At 41.3% G+C, this 20,479-nt stretch overlaps 1 protein-coding gene and 13 non-coding genes across 15 annotated transcripts; all 14 read right to left on the reverse strand.

Moving 5' to 3' along the window:
* Positions 1-65: 65 nt before the first annotated feature.
* LOC6638382 (helicase domino) lies at positions 66-19,274 on the reverse strand. Of its 2 annotated transcripts, XM_023177803.2 has the most exons (15): positions 19,110-19,274; positions 17,878-18,436; positions 17,438-17,807; positions 16,833-17,214; positions 14,146-15,000; positions 12,655-13,930; positions 12,216-12,402; positions 10,582-10,718; positions 10,334-10,520; positions 8,004-10,097; positions 7,523-7,747; positions 4,691-4,726; positions 1,449-4,586; positions 942-1,379; positions 66-528 (listed from the first exon to the last, which is right to left on the reverse strand). In XM_023177803.2, the coding sequence occupies exons 2-15, from the start codon at positions 18,423-18,425 to the stop codon at positions 520-522; spliced, it is 9,882 nt and encodes a 3,293-aa protein (XP_023033571.2). In that variant the 5' UTR covers positions 18,426-18,436; positions 19,110-19,274; the 3' UTR covers positions 66-519. The 2 variants fall into 2 exon arrangements, with proteins under 2 accessions (XP_023033571.2, XP_023033568.2); XM_023177800.2 differs by having other exon boundaries at positions 66-1,379.
* On the reverse strand, positions 10,180-10,289 carry LOC6638161. The gene has a single exon (XR_049595.2). It is a non-coding gene; the product is annotated as a small nucleolar RNA Me28S-Am2589 (small nucleolar RNA).
* LOC6638262 lies at positions 10,773-10,912 on the reverse strand. The gene has a single exon (XR_049594.2). It is a non-coding gene; the product is annotated as a small nucleolar RNA psi18S-841/snoR66 (small nucleolar RNA).
* LOC6638261 lies at positions 10,937-11,074 on the reverse strand. Its single transcript, XR_049593.2, has one exon. It is a non-coding gene; the product is annotated as a small nucleolar RNA psi28S-3316 (small nucleolar RNA).
* Positions 11,100-11,237, reverse strand: LOC6638260. Its single transcript, XR_049592.2, has one exon. It is a non-coding gene; the product is annotated as a small nucleolar RNA psi18S-841/snoR66 (small nucleolar RNA).
* Positions 11,262-11,399, reverse strand: LOC6638259. Its single transcript, XR_049591.2, has one exon. It is a non-coding gene; the product is annotated as a small nucleolar RNA psi28S-3316 (small nucleolar RNA).
* LOC6638258 lies at positions 11,423-11,560 on the reverse strand. Its single transcript, XR_049590.2, has one exon. It is a non-coding gene; the product is annotated as a small nucleolar RNA psi18S-841/snoR66 (small nucleolar RNA).
* Positions 11,585-11,723, reverse strand: LOC6638257. Its single transcript, XR_049589.2, has one exon. It is a non-coding gene; the product is annotated as a small nucleolar RNA psi28S-3316 (small nucleolar RNA).
* Positions 11,752-11,891, reverse strand: LOC6638256. The gene has a single exon (XR_049588.2). It is a non-coding gene; the product is annotated as a small nucleolar RNA psi18S-841/snoR66 (small nucleolar RNA).
* LOC6638255 lies at positions 12,029-12,168 on the reverse strand. The gene has a single exon (XR_049587.2). It is a non-coding gene; the product is annotated as a small nucleolar RNA psi28S-3316 (small nucleolar RNA).
* Positions 13,998-14,106, reverse strand: LOC6638253. The gene has a single exon (XR_049585.2). It is a non-coding gene; the product is annotated as a small nucleolar RNA Me28S-Am2589 (small nucleolar RNA).
* LOC6638385 lies at positions 15,254-15,423 on the reverse strand. Its single transcript, XR_049584.2, has one exon. It is a non-coding gene; the product is annotated as a small nucleolar RNA psi18S-841/snoR66 (small nucleolar RNA).
* LOC6638384 lies at positions 15,465-15,599 on the reverse strand. Its single transcript, XR_049583.2, has one exon. It is a non-coding gene; the product is annotated as a small nucleolar RNA psi28S-3316 (small nucleolar RNA).
* LOC6638383 lies at positions 17,285-17,394 on the reverse strand. The gene has a single exon (XR_049582.2). It is a non-coding gene; the product is annotated as a small nucleolar RNA Me28S-Am2589 (small nucleolar RNA).
* Positions 19,275-20,479: the final 1,205 nt, after the last annotated feature.

Raw genomic sequence — 20,479 nt, forward strand, 5'->3', positions numbered from 1 at the left:
TTCCAGTTCCTGGGAAATACCAACCACTTCCAAAACATTTATAGCATTGGTCATTTGTCGAATTATTTTTTACATGTTTATATATATATATTTTATTTAATTGTATTTACTTTAGATAATAATACTAGGATCATAAGTTAAAAATTTTACATCTAGATTTACGCATATTCTAATTAATATTTAACACTATGGAGAAAAGGGGTAAGAACTTATTATCAAGGAAGGAATATTTATATATTTAATTATATATCTATATATAGTTTACATATACGTATCCATGTAATTGTGGTATAGGTAAGTATGTGTATGTATTTTTTGTGTTTATATATATAAATAATTACAAGTTTAATTACAGATTACAACTTAAGAATTAAAGATAGTACATTTATATATATATTTATATATTTCATTTAAAAAAGAAAGCCGCCGGCAACGCCTTGAGCTGAGCTGAGAGCGCCAACAGAAGGATGATCCTCATCAATCGGCCCATACCAGGCCAAACTCACAATCAGATATGGCTCACAATGGCTGTAAAACCAATCCAAATATAAATTGAGATCAATTTAGCAATGACTAACTGACAGACAGACAGACAGGCGGATATTGACTGATTGATTGATTGTTTGGGGGATATATATAGATGAGAACATGAAGTTCGTTCGAATTTGTGAAATGATTTTTGTTGGCCAAAAAATTGTTGATTTGAAAATTTTGTTTTATGTTGCTGCACTTGTTGTGGTTGTTGTGTTTATGGTGGTGGTGTCTGAATGTGTGGTATTGGTTGAAGTGGTAATGGTGGAGGAAGAGGAACTAGTGGTGGAAGTGGAGGCGGCGTTGGCTTTGGCCATGCTTCGGCGATGACGCGCCTTGGCGGCTTTATTGGCCAAATGCTATTCTTTTTCGCTGCGTATCATGATCTTTTTATGAACCAGCTTGCGTACCTGTTGCGTTGTGGTTTGAGACACGCCTCCCGACTGTTGCTGTTGCTGTTGTTGTTGCTGCTGCTGCTGCTGAACAGTGGGCAAAGTAGTCTGTGTGGTTTGTGTGGTAATGGTCATCACTTCAGCTGGACCAGTTGTAGGTCCACCAGCAATGTTTTGCTGTTGCTGCTGCTGTTGTTGCTGCTGCTGCTGCTGTTGTTGTTGCTGCTGTTGTTGCTGAACCACAGCCAAAAGATTACCACCAGATGTGGTCTGAAGACGCACAGGACTGGCATTCTGCCTCTGATTATGCTGAAGGGCAGCAATTAAAGTTTGCTGGGTTGTCACTTGACCAGCGGCACCACCCGACGCCACCTTTAAAGCGCTGGCTATATTCTGGCCTGACACATGAGTGCGCAGATTTCCAGCCAAGGCCTGGGCTGAAGCAGCGGAAACCACCTAAAAATAAGTCATAAAATGAAATAATTTAATATCACTTCGTCTGCTCATCTGTTGTGGGGATCTTACCTGTATGGTCTGACGTTGATTGGCCTGCGAGGCCACCGAAACGGGTATTACACGTCCGACACTAGTTTTGCCCAGCACCAGATTGGTGGCCAATGTTCCCTGTTGACCACTACGCATTACCTGTTGGATTTGCTGAACCGTCACCGAACTGGGCAAAGCTTTCGTGTTTTGTATGTGCAATAGTTGTGCTTGAACACTGCCACCGCCGGAGACTTTCTGTTGTTGTTGCTGCTGCTGCTGCTGTAGCTGTTGTTGCTGTTGCGCTGAGGCCACGGTGGGCAGAGTTCCGGCAACAGTGGCACCGCCAACTCCTTGTTGTTGTTGCGCCTGCTGTGTGGCCACTATGTTGGTGGTCATGCGGCTGATCTTACGGGGCATGGTCAACTGTTGCTGCATTTGCAAGTGACGCACCTGATTCTGTGGCATGGTTACTTTTATTTGACTACCCGGCTTAAGTTGTGGCAGAGCCATGTTGGGTGGCCCCGTGGCAGAGACAGTTACGCCACCGGCACTAACACTGCTACCACTGACCGCTGCTGCCGTGGACGCCTTGACCAGGGATGCAATCTGTTGCTGTGACACTTGCTGTGTCTGCTGCTGACCGGCGACTGGCAATTGTCCCTGTTGTTGTTGTTGCTGCTGCTGCTGCTGTTGAGCATTGGCTGCTGCTGCAGCGGCGGCTGTTGTCGTGGTAAACAATGCCGTACCCTGTTGTCCCTTTTGGGCCAAAATATTATGCCTTTTCACGAGCAACATATCGCCACCAGTTGTTGTTGTTGCCGTGGTTGTTGTTCCATCCGCCGAAACCACTTGGCGCTGTAGACCCTGCTTATTCGCTGCCATTTGCTTGATAAGCTGCGTTCGCGCCTGCTGATGCATCTGCACACTGCTAACCACATTTCCAGCCTGCACTGTGGTTGCTCCTGGCATTCCAGACACAGCCACTTTTTGGCTGGTCACATGAGTGGGCATATTACTCGTTTGGATAATAGTGCCAGCTGTCTGGACAACAGTTGGATTTGTCAGATTACCGCTATTTCCGGCCCCACCAGCCACACCGCCGGCCGTTGCAGTGGCTCCGCCTTGGGGCGCTGCCGTTGTCTGCAACACTTTGAGACTTCGCTGGCGATAGAGTTGAATATGAGCACCACCTGGTTGCTGTTGAGTCCCAGGGATCACAGTCTTGCCACCCTGCTGCAGGGCACTCACCGGTATACCCTTGGTGGTCACCAATTGAGTGGTTGTCTGATTGCCTGCCTGAGCGGCGGGAACAGCTGCCAAACGCACATGCGTCTGGAATTGGGGCCCAACATTTTGCCCCAAACTGGGCATAGATACAATCGATTGCCCTGTGCCCGTTGTACGTTGCTGCACCGTATTTCCCGGTCCGGCTGAAACTATTCTCTGACCCCTAAGCATGGCCGCATTCAATGTGGTAACTGCTGTCGTCTGTTGCTGCTGACTGGCTGTGGTGGTCAGCACAGAACCAACTGATACCACCTGCGGCAAGGTTTGCGTCTGGACAATACTACCCAATTGCGGGGCACTGCTAACTGGCAACGATGTCTGCGATGAGATGGACACGATTTGGGCGCCACTCTGGTTTTGAGTTTGCACCACAGCTGGCAGTGTTTGAACCGGTGTGGTTAGCACCACACTGACACTTGTGGGTCCCGTTGTTGCATTGCCACCGGCAGCGGCCAACTGTTGCAGCTGGCCGGCCATAAGGCTCGATGAGGTTCCCACTATCGTCTTTACCAATTGCTGGGTTGTTGTCGTCTGACCCGTGCGCATTTGTTGTTGCTGCTGTGGTGTTGTTTGATGCAAAAGTATGGCTGTCTGTTGGCCAGTTGAAACATTTGCTGTCAAATGTTGTATTTGTAATTGCTGAAGTTGCCCTTGGGCGGGCACAGAAACGGTTGTTGCTGCTGCGGCTGTAGAATTATTGGTTTGTTGTTGTTGCTGCTGCTGCTGCACAAGTTCTACAGTCTGTTGCACAGGCAATGAAGTTGTAGAAGTTGTTACAGTCAATTGTTGTTGTTGTTGCTGCACTTGGGCTGTTGCCTGTTGCTGCTGTAGAGGTTGTTGTTGCTGCTGCTGTTGTTGTTGTTGGGCCATTTGATGTTGATGTTGCTGCTGTTGCTGTTGTTGCTGCTGCTGTTGTTGCTGTTGTTGCTGCTGCTGTTGTTGTTGCTGTTGCCCGCCACCACGTTGTTGCTTTTCTCTCATTTTGTTGGCCTTCATCATGGCTATATTCATGGGCGATACAGGCTGATCATAATTATGTATACCAAACTCTTGCAACACTTCCATATGCTTAGGATTCATCAGGCTTGGTGCATTAAATTGACGCTTTGGCGGTGGAGCCTTCTTCAAATAGGCCGTCTTAATGCTATCGAATCTCGAACGCATCACCTTGAAAAATGAAGCATTGTTATCGCTACAATAGAGTTGGGTGGTGCGTAAATAGCGTAAAGGACTCTTTACGTATTCCGTGCGCAATGTGGGCTTTAATTTCTTTTGCTTCTTGGGACTCTCTACCGCCTTGACACTCTCCTCGCGTGTCTGTATGTGAGTCTCGTAACGAAAACGACACTGACGCGCCGAACGATAGGTTTTCGAGCAAAAGTTCACCAACTCGGATACCAAATCCCAATTTGGTGTTTGTCCCGGTGACAGCAACATTAGATTACATGGCAAACCTTGCAAATTGATGAGAACATGCAATATGGCAATATCCTCGAAGATGCACCATTCACTCATGGCTTCGGGTTCGGTTAGTGGTTTAACTGGCACCTGTTGCTTCAATCCTGGTATTGGGGAATTGGGCTTGAAGCTGCCACGGAAACGCTGACTCTTCAAATCGCGACGTAAACGCGCCAACTGAGCTGTGGGACGATCGAATAGCGATCTTGGTGGCACATAATTATCCTCACGACGCATTTTATTGGGTCTACGACTGCCATCCGCATAGCTGCCATTGCCGCCCGCATCAGTGCGTGAACGTTTATGCTCTTTACGCACATACACCGGAGGCAGATCCATCTCAGCAATGGGTTCTAGCTCATACATAAAGGATAACGAATGATCTATATAAATGTCATCGTTATCCTGCGGCGGCGTAGGTGGACACCACATCTAAAGAGGGAAGGGGAAAGATTTCAATTTATTTCATATTTCAAATATATTTACGAAATTTCTTTTCGTCTTCTTTTTTTTCTTTTTGTGGTTAGTGGACTTACCGGCATCTGTTCCATGGTATTGCGCGATATCCACACCTAGAGACATCATCATTGAATTGAAAAGGAGAAACCAGACCGGATCGAGGCGAGGCGAGTCGAAGCGTGGCACATTAAAAAAGAGTTTAAGAAAAGAATAAACGTATTTTTCACATTATTTTCATGTTTTAAAGCAACTCTGTTTTGGTGTTTTTTTTTTTCTTTTTGTTTTTTTGGTTTTAAATCTTGGTTGTTTCTTATTTTGAACATTGTTGATTAAATTACTTATAGAACTAGTTTGGAATTGTGTTGAAGTATTTGCGAGGCGTTGTAGCTTTCATTCCGAACCATTTTAATTTTGAATTAATTTAATTTATTTTTCGTTTATTTTGTAATTTTCATACGGAGCGAGAACAATTTGCGACACACCAAAACAGAATTCTCTACATTTAAATAATGATTTCCGCTTATTTTTCTCTCCCTCTTTCTCTCTCGATTTTATTGTGCAAATGTCTCCTCGATTCATATATATATATACAGATATAACAAATAGAAGGAAATTCCTTTTTGATGCACGAAATAAAAACCACAACGTCTTGTTTTTGTTTCACAATTGTTAATTATTATACTCGAAGCATATCATCAATTGATTTTTTATGTTTTGTTTTATTGATCTTTTCTCTGTTTTCTTTTTTTGTTTGTTTTTGTTTTGTTTTTTTTAGTTAATAGTCATCAATCTTGACGATTGCGTTTAAAGTTAAGTTAAATAGTACAAAAATAAATTATAGAATGCAAAAAGAATATTATGAATTAAGAGACCTAAACCTAAATGCGATAATAATGCGGAGTGAAATGAATAGGTTTTGACTTTTTCTTTTAACAACAAAGGAAACTATTTTTAAACTAAGAATAATAATTATTTTTCTGGCCTTTAACTTACATTATTAAAGTTAAGTTTATATACAATCTGATCTTATCTGAATCTATATCTCGTTGGTTGTCAATGTTAAATGATGATAATAATGGGAGATGCCTTCTCTTTTCACATTTGTTATCCTAAACTCATATATTGTGTGTATCACCTAACTAAACTTAAATACAAAAAGTATGATAAGAAGGAAACTTGTTACAGTCTATAAAATACTCGATAATCGCTCACTCTCTCTCTATCTCTCATTCTCTCTCTTAGCTCGAGAACTTGGCATGGACGACACAAAGGCTGCCCGCTAAAAATCACACAACACGCACACATAAAACATATACGATGGATAGAGAAGGATGAGCTGCTAATACTGGAGGAGCGTAAGATCATCAGCATCACCTGGAGGTGGCTGCTCCATTCGAATTGGCTGTAGGATTAGAATATGAAGAAGAGGACGCCGAGGCGGAAGTGTTTGCAACTGTTGCGGAGGCGGAGGATGAAGAAGACGATGTGGCTACTAGGGCAGGCGTTGCGGCAGTGGAGCGTAGCAGCACTCTCGGCGTTTTCGTTATCCAACGATGCAGAGTCGTGCTATTATTTTTTGTTTCATCATCATTTTTCTTAGCCACTCTTTGCCTAATGCTACTCGTCTGGAGACGCCGCCGTGGCTCACTTTGTGTCTCTTTAGGGGTGGATGCCTTCTTGGCACCACTTCGATTAAGAGTACTGACCACAGGACTTACATCAAGTGTCCAAAGATTGATTTTGACGGAACCACGAGAACGTGTGCGTGGCGTATGTCCAATTATTGCTTCACCAGCATCAGCTCCATCATTATCATCATCAGAGTTGGCCGCCTGCCTTGCCTTCTCGCTCACATCGCCTTTATTATCTCCTTTGGCAACACCCAAGGGATCATTATTGGCTTCATCTGTATCTGTCTCTTCGCTGACATTGTAATACGTTGAACTGGTCATTGTGGTGTCTTGAACTTGATTGTGAGCACTCCAACCATCTATACTGTTGGTATCGGTATCCCCTTCACCGGGTGTAGCATAGCTAGAGGAACTTTTAACATCCGAATCTTCTTCGGCTAAAACATCTACATGACTTTCCTCCTCATCGTCCTCCTCATTATCCTCTTCGGTTTGTGTGGTATTATCTTCCTCCACTTCTTCTTCTTCATCGCCGTCTTGATCGTCCTCTTCTTCGGTTTCTTCTACACAAACCGATTCACTCTCATCTTCGCCCTCGTCATCATCATCGTCATCATCATCATCAGAATTTGAGGAGACTAGCGGAGCGGATATCGTTGCTCTTCTTTCTACTAATCTTCTTTTGTCAGAAGTTTCCTTTTTCTTTATGGACCCCGTTATCGGTTTAACGGGAGTCTTTACAATCTTGCTCATGGCAATATTTGCCGACAAACGTTTGGGCCTTCGCTGCTGCTCTGATGTCTCCTCTTCTGCTGGATGTGACTGTTGCTCATCCTCCGCATCATCGTTTACTGCGGCTGCCGCTGCTGCTGCAGCAGCCATAGCTGTGCGTGTTGTCTTTCTAGTGGGCTGCACTACAGCAACAACATTGGCCAAACTGGCCGCGCCCAATGAATGCAGACGCGTTTGCCTTCTGGCTGGCATTTGCGGAATAGCACTCGTTGCCAATCTCTTGCTGTTCGATGAGCTCTTACCCCCTAAACCTAATACCCCTGCTGGAGCCGTCACATTAAGGCTGTTACGACGTGTTCTTTTCGGACTACTTTGAGTTGTTGACGCTGCTGCCGATTCCTTTTTCGAATGGCTAACACTTCTACTTAATCGAACCCTACAGTTACGCTTATTGCGATTACGACTCTGTCCTCCCTTACTACTACTACTACTATTTCCTGCTCCTCCTACCGCAATTCTTTTGTTAGAATCTTTTTGGGTATTAACCTGATTGATCGACGAATCCTTGCGGCTATACGTAAGCTGTTCCTCGGCTGGTTCCGTCTCTTGTTTCAGCAACTCCTCCTCTTTGTGCATGGCAGCCAAACGATTTGCCTCCCATTCACGTTTCTGTGCTTCCAATTCCGCTTCGGCGGCACGCATCTGTTCGGCTGACCAAGCGGCTCCAGTGGCCTCCACGAAACGCATGGCATAACGTTCAATTGGCGATAGCTAGAAAAATAAAATTTAAATCATTAAACAAAATGTCCTTTTGTTTAACATTTGTTTAACAAATGTCGGAAGCTGAGTGATATAATCGAGCGTGGGTTAAATCGCTTCAACTATGTCTGAACTTCTGAATTCCCCGAAAGGAGAATTTTTCTCTTGGCCCTGCTTGCTAAATCGAAAGAGTAATTAGAACTCAATTCGACCTCAAGAGCAAACATTGCCATAGATTCATAGTCTAATTTATAATTAAATAGCTCACCTGCTTGACAAGATTTTGCATTTCCATATCCGCTTTGCTTAGCTCAACTGGCTGATTTGATGATCCACCCTCTTGATTGGCATCATCTGCGATGGGAATATTCTCATCAAACTCATCCAAATCGGCTGCCACTTCGGCTTTGGCTGTTTTGGTAGCCTGAACATCCTGCTCATCCTCGGCCGCGGCCAAAGCATGTTCAAAGGCACGTAAAGATTGCTTCTCGGTATCGACAATAGCCGGTGGTTCAATCGTCTCCACTTCTGTAGTTACAATTTTCTCCTTTTCAGTTTCTGTCTTCTCCGCCTTCTCTTCGTCCATGTTAAACAAATCCTTAATGGTAGAGCTTTTGAAGAAAGTTGTGGTAAAGTTACCACCCTCAATGGCCATATCACTAAGCATACGCTTTTGATTTGCCTTCTTCAGGATATTCACTTCGATGGTTTTCTCCGAAACGAGGCGATAGATATGAACATCTCTTGTTTGTCCTATCCGATGGCAACGATCCTGGGCCTGGGCATCCATAGTTGGATTCCAATCGGAATCGTAAAAGATCACAGTATCCGCTCCGGTAAGATTAATGCCTACACCACCAGAACGGGTGGAGAGTATGAAGCAAAAGATTCGTTTATCTCCATTGAAACGTTCCATCAAAATTTGTCGCTGTTCCACTCGTGTGGAGCCATCGAGTCTCAAATAGATATGGCCATGGTAGTTCAAGAATGCCTCCAATACATCTAACATCTTGGTCATTTGTGTAAAGATCAAGACACGATGTCCATCGACCTTCAATTGGCGCAGTAAACGATCCAAAGTCTGAAGCTTACCACAATCATATTGAATTAAGCGGGGATCCGGGAATTGGGTTGTCATTGCCGATATAATGGGATGCAGGAGATCCAATTTGGGTAACAATGCCTCGGCTACACAATTCTCGATTTTTCTCTCATGCTGCCAATGCGTGGACGAGAGATTCTGAACATATCGACGTATTCTGGGAGCACACACCGAAGGAACATATATTACATAATTGGCAAATATCGGCCTCAATTCCAGACAACGTTGCTCAAAACTTTTCAGTATTACATTCAATGACCAACTGTCTGAACGATGCAACATGGCCGTATTGCAATTTGCATAGCCTCGCGTCTGCCACGTTGAACGCTTCAATGTCCTCGTTGTCTGCATGCAACGTTCAATAGCCGAGCGACAATCCTCACCATAGATGGGTGTGGCTTCTGTGCGACGTCGATTGACCATCGACATCCGCTTAAGCGATGCCAAACGCATTTCTTTACGCATTTGAATCAATTCTTGCACCTTATACGGATCTTCTGCTGCCTCTGGAGTAGGATTAGAGCAAGATTCATCATCTGCTTTGCCATTTGCGAGCAAGCCCTGCTGTCTCTGCTTGACATGAATAGCTAAATCTTTGACAATGGGTTCTTTACTCAGTTGTTGTTGCTGCTGAGCCGGCGGAGCTTGTGGTCTCGGTGACGTGGAAGGGGTTGTTGTGCTGCTTGCTGCTGCTGTCGTCTTGCTGGTTAGTGTTAAACGAGCTCCCGATCCTCCAACATTTGTAGCAGGTGTGAGGTAGAAAAATGGTTTGCCATCTTGCATTGTTTTGGCCACTTTAGCCGGCGTTGGTGCATTTATTTGCGAACGTAAAGCTGGCGGAGCTACAGATGGAGTAGTAGAAGGCGTCGTCGTTGTTGCTGTGCCCAACACTTTATTTATCACCACTGGCTTGAGGGCCATATTTATGGGATTAATGGAGCCACTAACTCGCTTCAAAACACGTCCACTGGGCACCAAACTTCGCACGGGTACAATTTTGGAACCTTCCATTCTCATTGCTGGACTGGCACCCACACGAACTGCTTGCAGTTTAATACGTTGAGCCAATTCGGCATTTCTCACTCGTATATGGAAACGATATTTTCCATTAGGACAACGTGGTGGTGGCTGTGGTGCTGTATCCACCTCCTCAATCAGTTTGCGAGGTGGAGCCAGAAGACGCGACTTGTGAGAGACATACGCAGTCAATGTTAACTCCAGTTGCAGCAACAAAAGGTTCACCGTTTGCAAATTGATTTCCTGCAATACAAAAATACAACAAAATTTAAGTTAAAATGGCTTAAACTTATTTATAAAAGTAATATAAACAAATTATGTTTTGTTAAAAATCAGACAAATGCCTCGGCAAACCGAACATCCTTAAAAAAGTTTACGACTCGATCAAAAATAGATTTAGTCCAACTATCAGTGACAATTTATCATCATCTCTTCTCATATTCTCTCCATTATATTAACTCCTCGTTCTCCTGACTCACCGTGAACGGATCATACTCCATTATATCGCAGACCAATCGTGGAGTATGGAATGTAATGCCCTCCATTTGAAATGGTGATATGGTGGGACGAACTTCAAACATATTCGGATGATTGCAAACCTTACGCAATTGCATCAAAACATTGATCACACTCAACAAGTTGCCAGTTTGTAAAGTTTCTCGCGTTCTGCAATTAAGAAGGAAATTTAATTTTTGTATTTTTCATAAAAATCATTCAATTTACTTACTTGGAACGACTCATAAAGTCTTCGTAGAGAAAACGTTGGCGATTCGACAAGCGACACATTACCACATGCTCATATTTCTTGGGCATTTGCTTCTCCACTTCCTTTTTGAGACGACGCAACAGAAAGGGTCGTATAACCTAATAAAAGACAGACAAAGAGAATAAACATGAGTCACTTTATCAATTGAACTGAAAAAGCTGTCTTAGACATCGTCAAAGTGATTAGCTTGTTAGGAATCTTATCACATGGATAAGAAGCTACACCTTACTCTGGCAAAATTACAAATTGTATTCACATGAGGTTGTCGAATGTGACACAGAGTGCGCTTGCTAAGGAATTATATCAAGGATAAGTAATCTGTTTACCAATTTAATAGACAAGAACTCTCTAAAAATAAGTCAAGTCGTTTTGCTATGGAAAGAATTCGCTATAGCACACAACTACGATTTTCCAGAGCACTTTTCTACCAACAGGAAAACGCTTTTTAGGTGCCATATTCTTATTTTTTTTTTTTTCAATTAAGCTGTCGTAGACTTCGTCAAAGTGATTAGCAAGTTGGAGTCCAATCACATGGATAAGAAGCTACACCTTACTCTGGCAAACTTACAAATTGTATTCACATGAGGTCAATCAATGTGACACAGAGTGCGCTTGCTAAGGAATTCTATCACGGATAAATAATCTGTTTACCAATTTAATAGACAAGAACTCTCTAAAAATAAGTCAAGTCGTTTTGCTATGGAAAGAATTCGCTATAGCACACAACTACGATTTTCCAGAGCACTTTTCTACCAACAGGAAAACGCTTTTTAGGTGCCATATTCTTATTTTTTTTTTTCAATTAAGCTGTCGTAGACTTCGTCAAAGTGATTAGCAAGTTGGAGTCCAATCACATGGATAAGAAGCTACACCTTACTCTGGCAAACTTACAAATTGTATTCACATGAGGTCAATCAATGTGACACAGAGTGCGCTTGCTAAGAAAATAACTAAAAGATGAGCAAACTGTTCACCAAATAAATGGACAAAGACTCTCTTAGGATGAATCAAGTCACTTGCAATGGAAAGAAATTTTGCTTTAGCACACAACTACGATTTTCCAGAGCACTTTTCTACCAACAGGAAAACGCTTTTTAGGTGCAAAATTATTAAGTCCTCTTGTTTTGGTCAATAAAGTTGTCGTAGACTTCGTCAAAATGATTATCATGTTAGGAATCTAATCATATGGATAAGAAGCTACACCTTACTCTGGCAAACTTACAAATTGTAATCACATGAGGTTTTCGAATGCGACACAGAGTGCGCTTGCGGAGGAGTTAACTAAAAGAATAAGTGGTCTCTGCCTAAAAACTCTTTTAATATAAGTCAATTCGTATTGCTATGGAAAGGGCACTTTTAACCGGAAATTCTCCAGGGTTAAGGGTTATTCCAAATGTTTTATGTTTTAGCGTGTAATCAGCGTAATGGATTCCAACAATGTGTTTATTGGAATCACTTGCAACTGTTTTTTACTTTAGTTTTGCACACTTTGTACGATTTTCCAGAGCATTTTATAATTTGGCCGACAAGAAAACGCTTTAAGGTGCTAAGGATCTCTTCAATTTCTTAACATTTGTAGTTATCCTTTGACTTACCTTATGAAGACGAGCTATCAATGTCTCATTGTACTCCATATTTCCCTCAATCATGCCAGTCATAGGATTAGAGAACCATTCCTTAAATTCCCGATGTGAAGAGAAGACATACGGCATTAGGAAATGCATTAGAGACCAAAGCTCCATTAAATCATTCTGCAGAGGAGTTCCTGTAAGCAGCAGTCGTCTAAATGAAGGGAAGAAGAAAAGTTTTTAGTTTTTCATACAAAAGCATTTCTTAGGGGTTTAGTGTCTCGAAACAGGGCCACAAGCATAGCGAGGATTAGGTTATGCTCTTAATGTTATGTTTGGCATTATAGCGAGCGGTTAAATCAATTTGAGCACCCAAGCGTAGTCCCCAAGCTAGTTTAGCATTCGCTTGGTTACTGATTTTGGTGCTTCTGGTTAATTCCGGGTTAACAGTAGAATTGGAACTTACCTTTCGGTTGAAAAATTTAATAGCAATTGCCAACGTTGAGATTTGAAATTTTTAATGTTCTGCGCCTCATCGAGAATTAAGTACTTCCATTTCTTGCGTCGAAAACTTTGTTGATCCTGCACAACCAGTTTGTATGAGGTGATGCATACATGAAATGCATTGGGCTTGGTCCACCCAACACGTTTCATTTTACGCTCCTTTTGTGAGCCGTAATAGGTGAGTATTTTGAAGCCGGGACACCATTTCTTGAATTCCATTTCCCAGTTGAGCATCACAGATGAGGGAACCACTATCAAATGTGGACCCCAATTGCCCCGTGCACAAGCTAAATGCGCAAGCAGAGCAATGGTTTGTATGGTCTTACCCAGACCCATTTCATCGGCCAGTATGCCATTGAGTTTACGCTCATTCATGGTCACCAGCCAATCCAAGCCAATGTGTTGATATTCCCGTAACGTATGCTTGAGTAGGAAGGGCACAGGAGTAACCACATTGGTGGAGGAGAGCGTATTGCCTTTAGGTTGAAGACTTTCGGCCAAAGCGGCAGCATCATTGAGCATGTCATCTTTATTGCCGGTGGTAGTTGCCTTACTTTCAGCAGCAGCTTCACCTCCTTCAATTTTAATCTCACTATCTGCAATTAAACTCTTAAGACCCTCATCCTGTTCGGCTGCTTCATCCAGTTCGGTGTCGGTTTGAATGGTGGACAGATCTTCTTCGTCATCGTCACTACTCGGCACTTCACTTTCATCACTGGAATCGTCGTCTTCCACAGCCGTGGATTCATCATCTGAGTCGAGTTCCATTTTACGTCTTTTGGCACTTGGCGGTTCGTTGGATGATGGCCGTTTATTATCATCATCATCATTGATTTTGCCAGATTTATATTTCTCTAGCAATTGTTCCACCGAAAGATCATTATCAGCTTCCAGTTCATCGATTTCTTTTTTATGATCGACTTCTTGTTCGGCCTCCTCTTGTTTGCTAATGGTATTCTCATCATCATCGCTGGCCTCTTTGGCCTGGAACTCGCTATCATCGCTATTATCGCCATCATCACCATCATCTGGCTTGGCCGTGGAGCTTTGTTCTTCTTGCATTAGTTTATCACGATTTTCCAAATAACCCGGTGGCAAATCATTGAGAAAATCATCAAAATCCATTTGAGATTCCTTGGCCAATGCTGTAACCTCTTCATTAACATCGGCCGCCTCTTCCTCAGCTTTGGCAATGGTCTCTTCATCATCCTCAGAGCTAGACTCTGGACGAAATTCATCTAAAACAAAAGAAAAATATGGTTAGTAGAGTAATAAACTGAGTTAACAGAAAGGATCTTTTTTTTGTGTTCCATCAGATAAATGCCTCGCAGAGCGACCATCCCAAGGTAATATCAAGAAGGTCAAAAATAGACCAAAAAGACATTTCAGTTTTGTATAAAGTCATCATTTGTTTAAAGAGTTTTTTGATAATAAAAAGGATATGGAAACTTACCATCAGATTCTCTTTTTGGCGATGTTAAGCGACTGGAATTCAAACTTGGCGTTGTCTCCGTTACCCCACTGGTTGTCTTGTTCATGCCCTCGGCCAGTTGTTGCGAAAATTTCTCCGTCTGATCGACTATAAAGCTTAAATGTTGATCGAGCGCCTGTTTGCGTTTCTCCTCGATCTTTGTCTGATGTTTATATTCAACCAGTTTCTCGACATTTGACCAAAAACTTTTCACCTCACGTGCAATGAATGAGGCAACACGCTTTAGCTGCAACTCTTGGGCCTTTTCCGCCCGTTGGGCAGCTGTGGCCTTGTCTTGGAAATACTTTTGCACCATTTTGGCACATTTCTTGGCTGCATTTTTCTTCCATTTGCGCTCCTGTGCAAAATCCGCTGCCAGCCAGACCATTTCTTCGAGTAGATAATCCCAATGGGCTTTGGGTCGGCTTGGCTCTTGTAGCTTTGGCAATCGCCTTTCAGTCCATAATCCCTCTCGCTGTAATTCGGATATACGTTGCATCACATAAACCTCCTGTTTGGCCTTGAACGAAAACTCCTGGGCAGCTGTCATGGCATTGTTGTTGTTGCCTCCGCTGCTGGTGCTAGCGTTAACCGTGCTGCCGCTGCCAGTGGTGGTATTCTGATGGGTTGTCGATCCGCCACCGCCACTATTACCAGCATTCGCCGGACTAAGCAAACTACTGCTACTCGGTGTACTACTGCCAGGTCCATTGCCAGTGTAGATGGGTGTGGACGTTGTCGTTGGCTGTGGAGTGGCTGCTCCTCCTCCCCGACCATCAGTGCGTCGCAGTGTGGTTGAACCCACTGCCGTACTGCAGGGTACCAAGGGTGTACCACCTTATTAGAAAATGAAATTAAATTACATAAATTGTAAATCACTCTCTTTAGGCAAAATATATTCATTTCTTTGAATGTAGAGAAAAGCATGCTTGGAATAAAACAGGTGCAAAATCATAAAAATTATATATATATGTATATATACATAGAATTCATCTAGGAAAGCGGTTGAAAGTATTTAATTAATGCATTATTTAGAATTAGTTGCGAATTGATTAATGAAATTAATAAACAAGGAAACTGCATGCATCAAACTTTGTTGTACCCAGATTCAATGTGGCAAGTTGCTTCAAATTATTTCCCCTGCCACACGGATAAGCTGAAGGCACTTCTCATATAGATATAGTAAATTAATCTGGCAAGCTTCAAAATTGTCTTCACATGTGTTGTTGTTTAATCATTGTGACACAGAGTGCACTTGCTGCCCCAATTAATCTTTCTCTTCCTTTACATATGTTTAAAAAATCTGTAGTCAGCGTCATGGATTCCACTGTAAATCAATTGGAATCACTTGCAACTGTCTATATATATATTCTAGCACACATCTACGATTTTCAAGCGCATTTTTTAAGGCGGACAAGAAAACGCTTTTAGGTGCAACAATTCTTAAAGAAAATCATGTGGAAATGATGGTGAATTTTTAACTTTAATGAAAATTACATTGCATTCACTTCTTTTTGAGTTTCATTTCAGATTAACTAACCCCCCACCTTCGAAATTTACTACTCTAAAATTCATCTATAGCTAATTTCTTCATTAAATAGTTTTTCGGTTGTCATTTGCTGGAATCGTTAACATCCTTTTATAATCTGATATTATCTTGGGCAAGTTACCAATTATATTAACGTTTAAATAATATATTTAAAACTGAAGACATCAATTACCAATTCTAGAAAACGATTTACATAATTTAAACAAAAAAATGAAATGAATAATATTAGAATTATTGAAGAATTAGGCACACATCAATGTCAATGCACTACGCTTAGCAAAATCATAATTAACTATATGCTTCAATATTAGAATTAGAGAAAAAAAAAAAAGAAGAAAATTAGAAAACTGAACAATTGTAGTTTGAATTTTTTGTTTTGTTTTGGTTTTTTTTTTTTGTTTTTTTGCGAACGATAAGCACCTGGCACCAAAGGTACAGAAGAATTTCCTATGGCAGGAGGAGCGGGTATTTGACCAAACACCATACCGTGACGACCTCCTAGAGGTCTACCGGGTATGTGACCTATATAGTATAACGATATAACGATAACGGAGATACAGAAATTATGAGTGAGTGAGAGTTTTGAGAGGTGAGTTTTGTGAGTGATGTGGGTTTAGGGTGGATGTAATATGATAATTGAGTGAGTGTGTGGGTGTGGGTGTGTGTGTGTGCAAAAGGCAAATCAAAAGTCAATAGAATGGTTAAAGACAAAAAAATGTATACAGCAGAATATAAAAAAAACAAAAAATTATTTAATAAGTTAACTCATATTATTGTTGTTAATGTTTTAGTGTATTGTGGTAGGTGGGGATGTGATTTGGAAATGGTTTTGTGGTTGTTTGGTGTGCATGATAAAATATATTTTTTAGTTTGGTATGCAGTTTGCTAAAAGTTTTTGGCATTGAGTTTTTTTTTTTTTAATTTTAATTTAGCATTATTTGGTAATTTTTTTTTTTTTGGTTTTGTTAAACATATAAACATAAAACGTTTTTTTTTTTTTTTGATTTTGGTTTTTTTGTTTTTTTTTCTTTTGTCGTACAACATAAAAAACATAAAATATTAAAGAAAAAAACACAAAAAAAATTTCGACTCGACCCATTGCAGACACCGTTGGACTCACCTTGTTGTGTTAGCTGTACCACAGCAGCTGGTAATTTGGTTGATATGGCCACAGGAGTGGCACCAACAGCGGGTATTTTAATTTCTGCCTCGGATGGCAGGACATTACCACCACTGCTGTTGCTGCTATTACTACTATTGCTGCTGCTGCTGCTACTGTTGCTACTGCTAATCCCAGTGGTTGTGGTGGCTACAGCTGTGGTGCTGGAGGTGGTTTTGGTAGCAGCCGGTGTCGGCTGATCGGCCACTATACTGCTGCTGGTAGTTGTAGTTGCAGCAGTGGGCGTTGTACCACCAGCTGCAGATATTGCTGGACTATTGGGCTTAGTGGAGGTGGGCTGAGCTGCTGCGCCAACCTTGGCCGGCAATTGAGATTGCGTATTCTATAACAAATTAACACAGGGATTTAGTTAGGGCAGGAATATTAAAACGTTCGAGCTTATTTTTGTTTATCTTTCATTCAGACAAATGCCTCGCAATCGAGCACATCTTTAAAGTAACCAAAAATCTCTCAAAAATAGATCGAAAATAGTAATCAGTTAGGTAATTGACATCATTATGGAATTAAATCTATGATATTGTTTTGTTTTTAATTCAAAAACTAACCGTTTTGATTGCATCAGCAGGTACAGTAACTTGTGTTGTAGTTGTAGCTGTTGTGTTTGTTGTTGTTGTGTTTGATGTTGTCCCTGTAGTTGCACTTGTTGTTGAGGCTGTGTTTGTTATTGTTGATGGTGGTGTTGTTGTTGTCGTAGCTGTAGTTAATTCTACTTGAACTTGATTTTGGGCTGATACTGTTTGTGCCGCTTGAGCCGATGTTGATGGCTTCTCTTCCTGCTGTATCAGCTGATCGATACGATTCGCATTGCTATAGCTGATGAACTGCGGTGTTGGTGTCTTTTTACGCCACGCAGGGTAGTCCATCATACTGCCGCCGTTTTGTAGGTAAAAGTATTCGGACACATTTTCAAGATGCCTTTTTTTTTTTGAAAAACACATAAATGGTAATGCAACAAAACTTAAATTGAGATTAATCAACTACCAACCTTTCTTTAAGATTGCGCAAAATCTGCAATTTTTGTTGAAGTATGCGCTTTTTGAGCGCATTCAAATCCTGCAGAGCTGGCGAAGCAATCTCCTCCGGGCTGGCCACCACAGAGGCGGGTAATAGAGAGCCAACTATATTGCTAGATGGAACTAAAGATCCCACAATATTGCTACTGCTGTTGCTCTCACTATCCAAACGCTGACGCTTGGCCTGCGGTGGTGAAGTGGAATAAGCTTCTTTAGTGGATTGGGATGATGCGGTGACGGCAGTTCCAGAAGTTGTTGCCTCTGTGTGTTGCTGTTGTTTTTGTTGTGGCAGGGGCAACAGCTTGTTATTGGACGAACTGCTACCGCTACCACTACCACTTCCCTCCTTTGATGAGGAGGAGAAGCTGGGTGAAGAAGATGTTGTGACTAATTTGGGCGTTGTAGCTGCTGTTGCTGCTGCTGATTTTTCCGTAGTTTGTAACGTAACGCGGTCTTGCACAGCAGGAGGGGCCGGGCTTAGCCCTTCGTGCCCCCCTCCTGCTGAATTACCTTCATTCATGTTTGAGACATCTGCAAGAAAGTAGCCAAAAGAAGACAGGGATGCATGATCATTGATAAGCATTTTCCGTTACATTTTTTTTTTGGCGGGAAATCGCCAAGAGCACATGTTTCTCATGTGCATCCCTGGTTATAGCACCCGAAATATGTATATATATATATACAAATCACTACATTTTATACTTTTGAATTATATTTACATATATCCACTTTCTCAACTGCGTAATAACTTTAATCGCCAAGAACCACAGTTATTATCCCAAAAACGAAAAGTCATCCGCTTATCACACCACATATGTATGTATGCATGTATGTACATATACGTGTTCGTCTCCAACCCTACTAAATGAAGCTGTCAGCGAAAAGGCAACCCTGGCTTTGCACAATTCTCCACGTTTTGCCACTTTATTTTTACACATTTAATTATGTAATTGATAATTACGGATTCTTTATTTTGGGAATTTTTTCTTGTCTGTGGAAAACTTTCCCAGTTTTCTAAATTTTCGTAGCAAAAATTTTCCATTAATTTCGCCGTACTCTCCCGACCGCTTTGTTCTAAGCGAATTCCAAACGCTCCTGCTAAAACGAGATGGCCATACTGTACACTCTACACACATGTCATGGCGGCGCGTCGCTGTCATTTTTTTTCACAAAATCTTTTCGCCCATTTTTTTCCAATGCCTACCTCAGATGGGGAGAATTTTTATTTATTTTTTGGTTATTATGTTGCTCCCAAAAGTGGGGAGATATGCCGGACTTCCGCGTAACATTCGAATTTGTAATATTTTTTCTTTTCTCTTGCGAAAACGCCAACCAGCCACGTGCCCGAACAAAGAATTTTTCACCATAGAGTTGTGCAAAACATCGATGTAGTATCGATACATCGATGCTTCTCCTATTGTAAAAAACATCGAATATATTACATCGATTCGAGTATCGATACATCGATATTTTTTCCTGAAAATTTAAACTATGTCTATTTAAACTATGTTGCTTCAAAAGAAAAAGGACTTTACTTGAATATCTCGAAGCAAACCAAAAATTTGTCATTTTTAGAATTAGGTACTTTCAAAGTCAATATCGGAATCTTGCAACAGCTGTTCAACAGTATTTGGTAAATGAAATTATTGAAGAATTTGATTTATAGCACAATAAGTGTATCTCATAGCAGTAAAAGCTTTCTATACTTTTAAGGTATCTAGTTGCCATTATCACTAGAATGAAATATCTAAATAAAGTTTGTTTTTGTTTTATATCACAATAAGTGTACCACGATAAAGTTTTTGTTTAATGTTATTTTGTTTAAATAGTTAATTAAATGGATACAAAAACATAATTAACCATTTTTTTTTTTTGCGTGGTTTAACAGTTTTTGCACCGAATAAACCTTTTAAATAGAATACAGATGTATTCATCCATCGATGGAAAAACACCAAACCATCGTTACTATCGCCTTTTTTTCCATCGCTGCAAAATCCATCGAGAGGGGGAGACTATCGATGGATTCCCAGCTCTATTTTTCACGATGTATTTTACCGCGAGGAACGGGCACTCTTCTTCACCATGCGTTTATCTTAGAGATGGGAAATCAGCTCAATGGCTCGTTTAATTATCGATTATCGATGTTAAACCTCAAAGTGCGAAGGGCTTAGTCGAACAAATTTGATGCCTTCAAACTTTTGAGTAAAAAGTGCTAAGGTCTGAGCCGGAAGTGCTAATGCTTAAGTCATTTTAACTGGGCGGCCACTTTTAAAAAAATTCACTCTTGATAAGTAAAACCCAAATGAATGAAATATACTTTTTGTTGGGAGTGCAACCGGAGTAAAATTTTAAAACATTGATGTTATTTTCTATTTTTTAATATTGCGAAACTTGTTATTAAAAACTGAACTATGAAAGAAATGAGTTTTCTTTTTTAATTCCATACATCTTTTCAAAGTGAGCCTGGAACGTTTCATTTATCCAAATATGCCAAGTGAAAATCGAATATAATATTGATGCACGCACACAATTCTGTGCTGGATCACATAACCAAAGTGGCATAGATACCTGTAA

This window comes from Drosophila willistoni (assembly GCF_018902025.1).
Source record: "Drosophila willistoni isolate 14030-0811.24 chromosome 2L unlocalized genomic scaffold, UCI_dwil_1.1 Seg139, whole genome shotgun sequence".
Classification (NCBI taxonomy): Eukaryota; Metazoa; Arthropoda; class Insecta; order Diptera; family Drosophilidae; genus Drosophila; species Drosophila willistoni.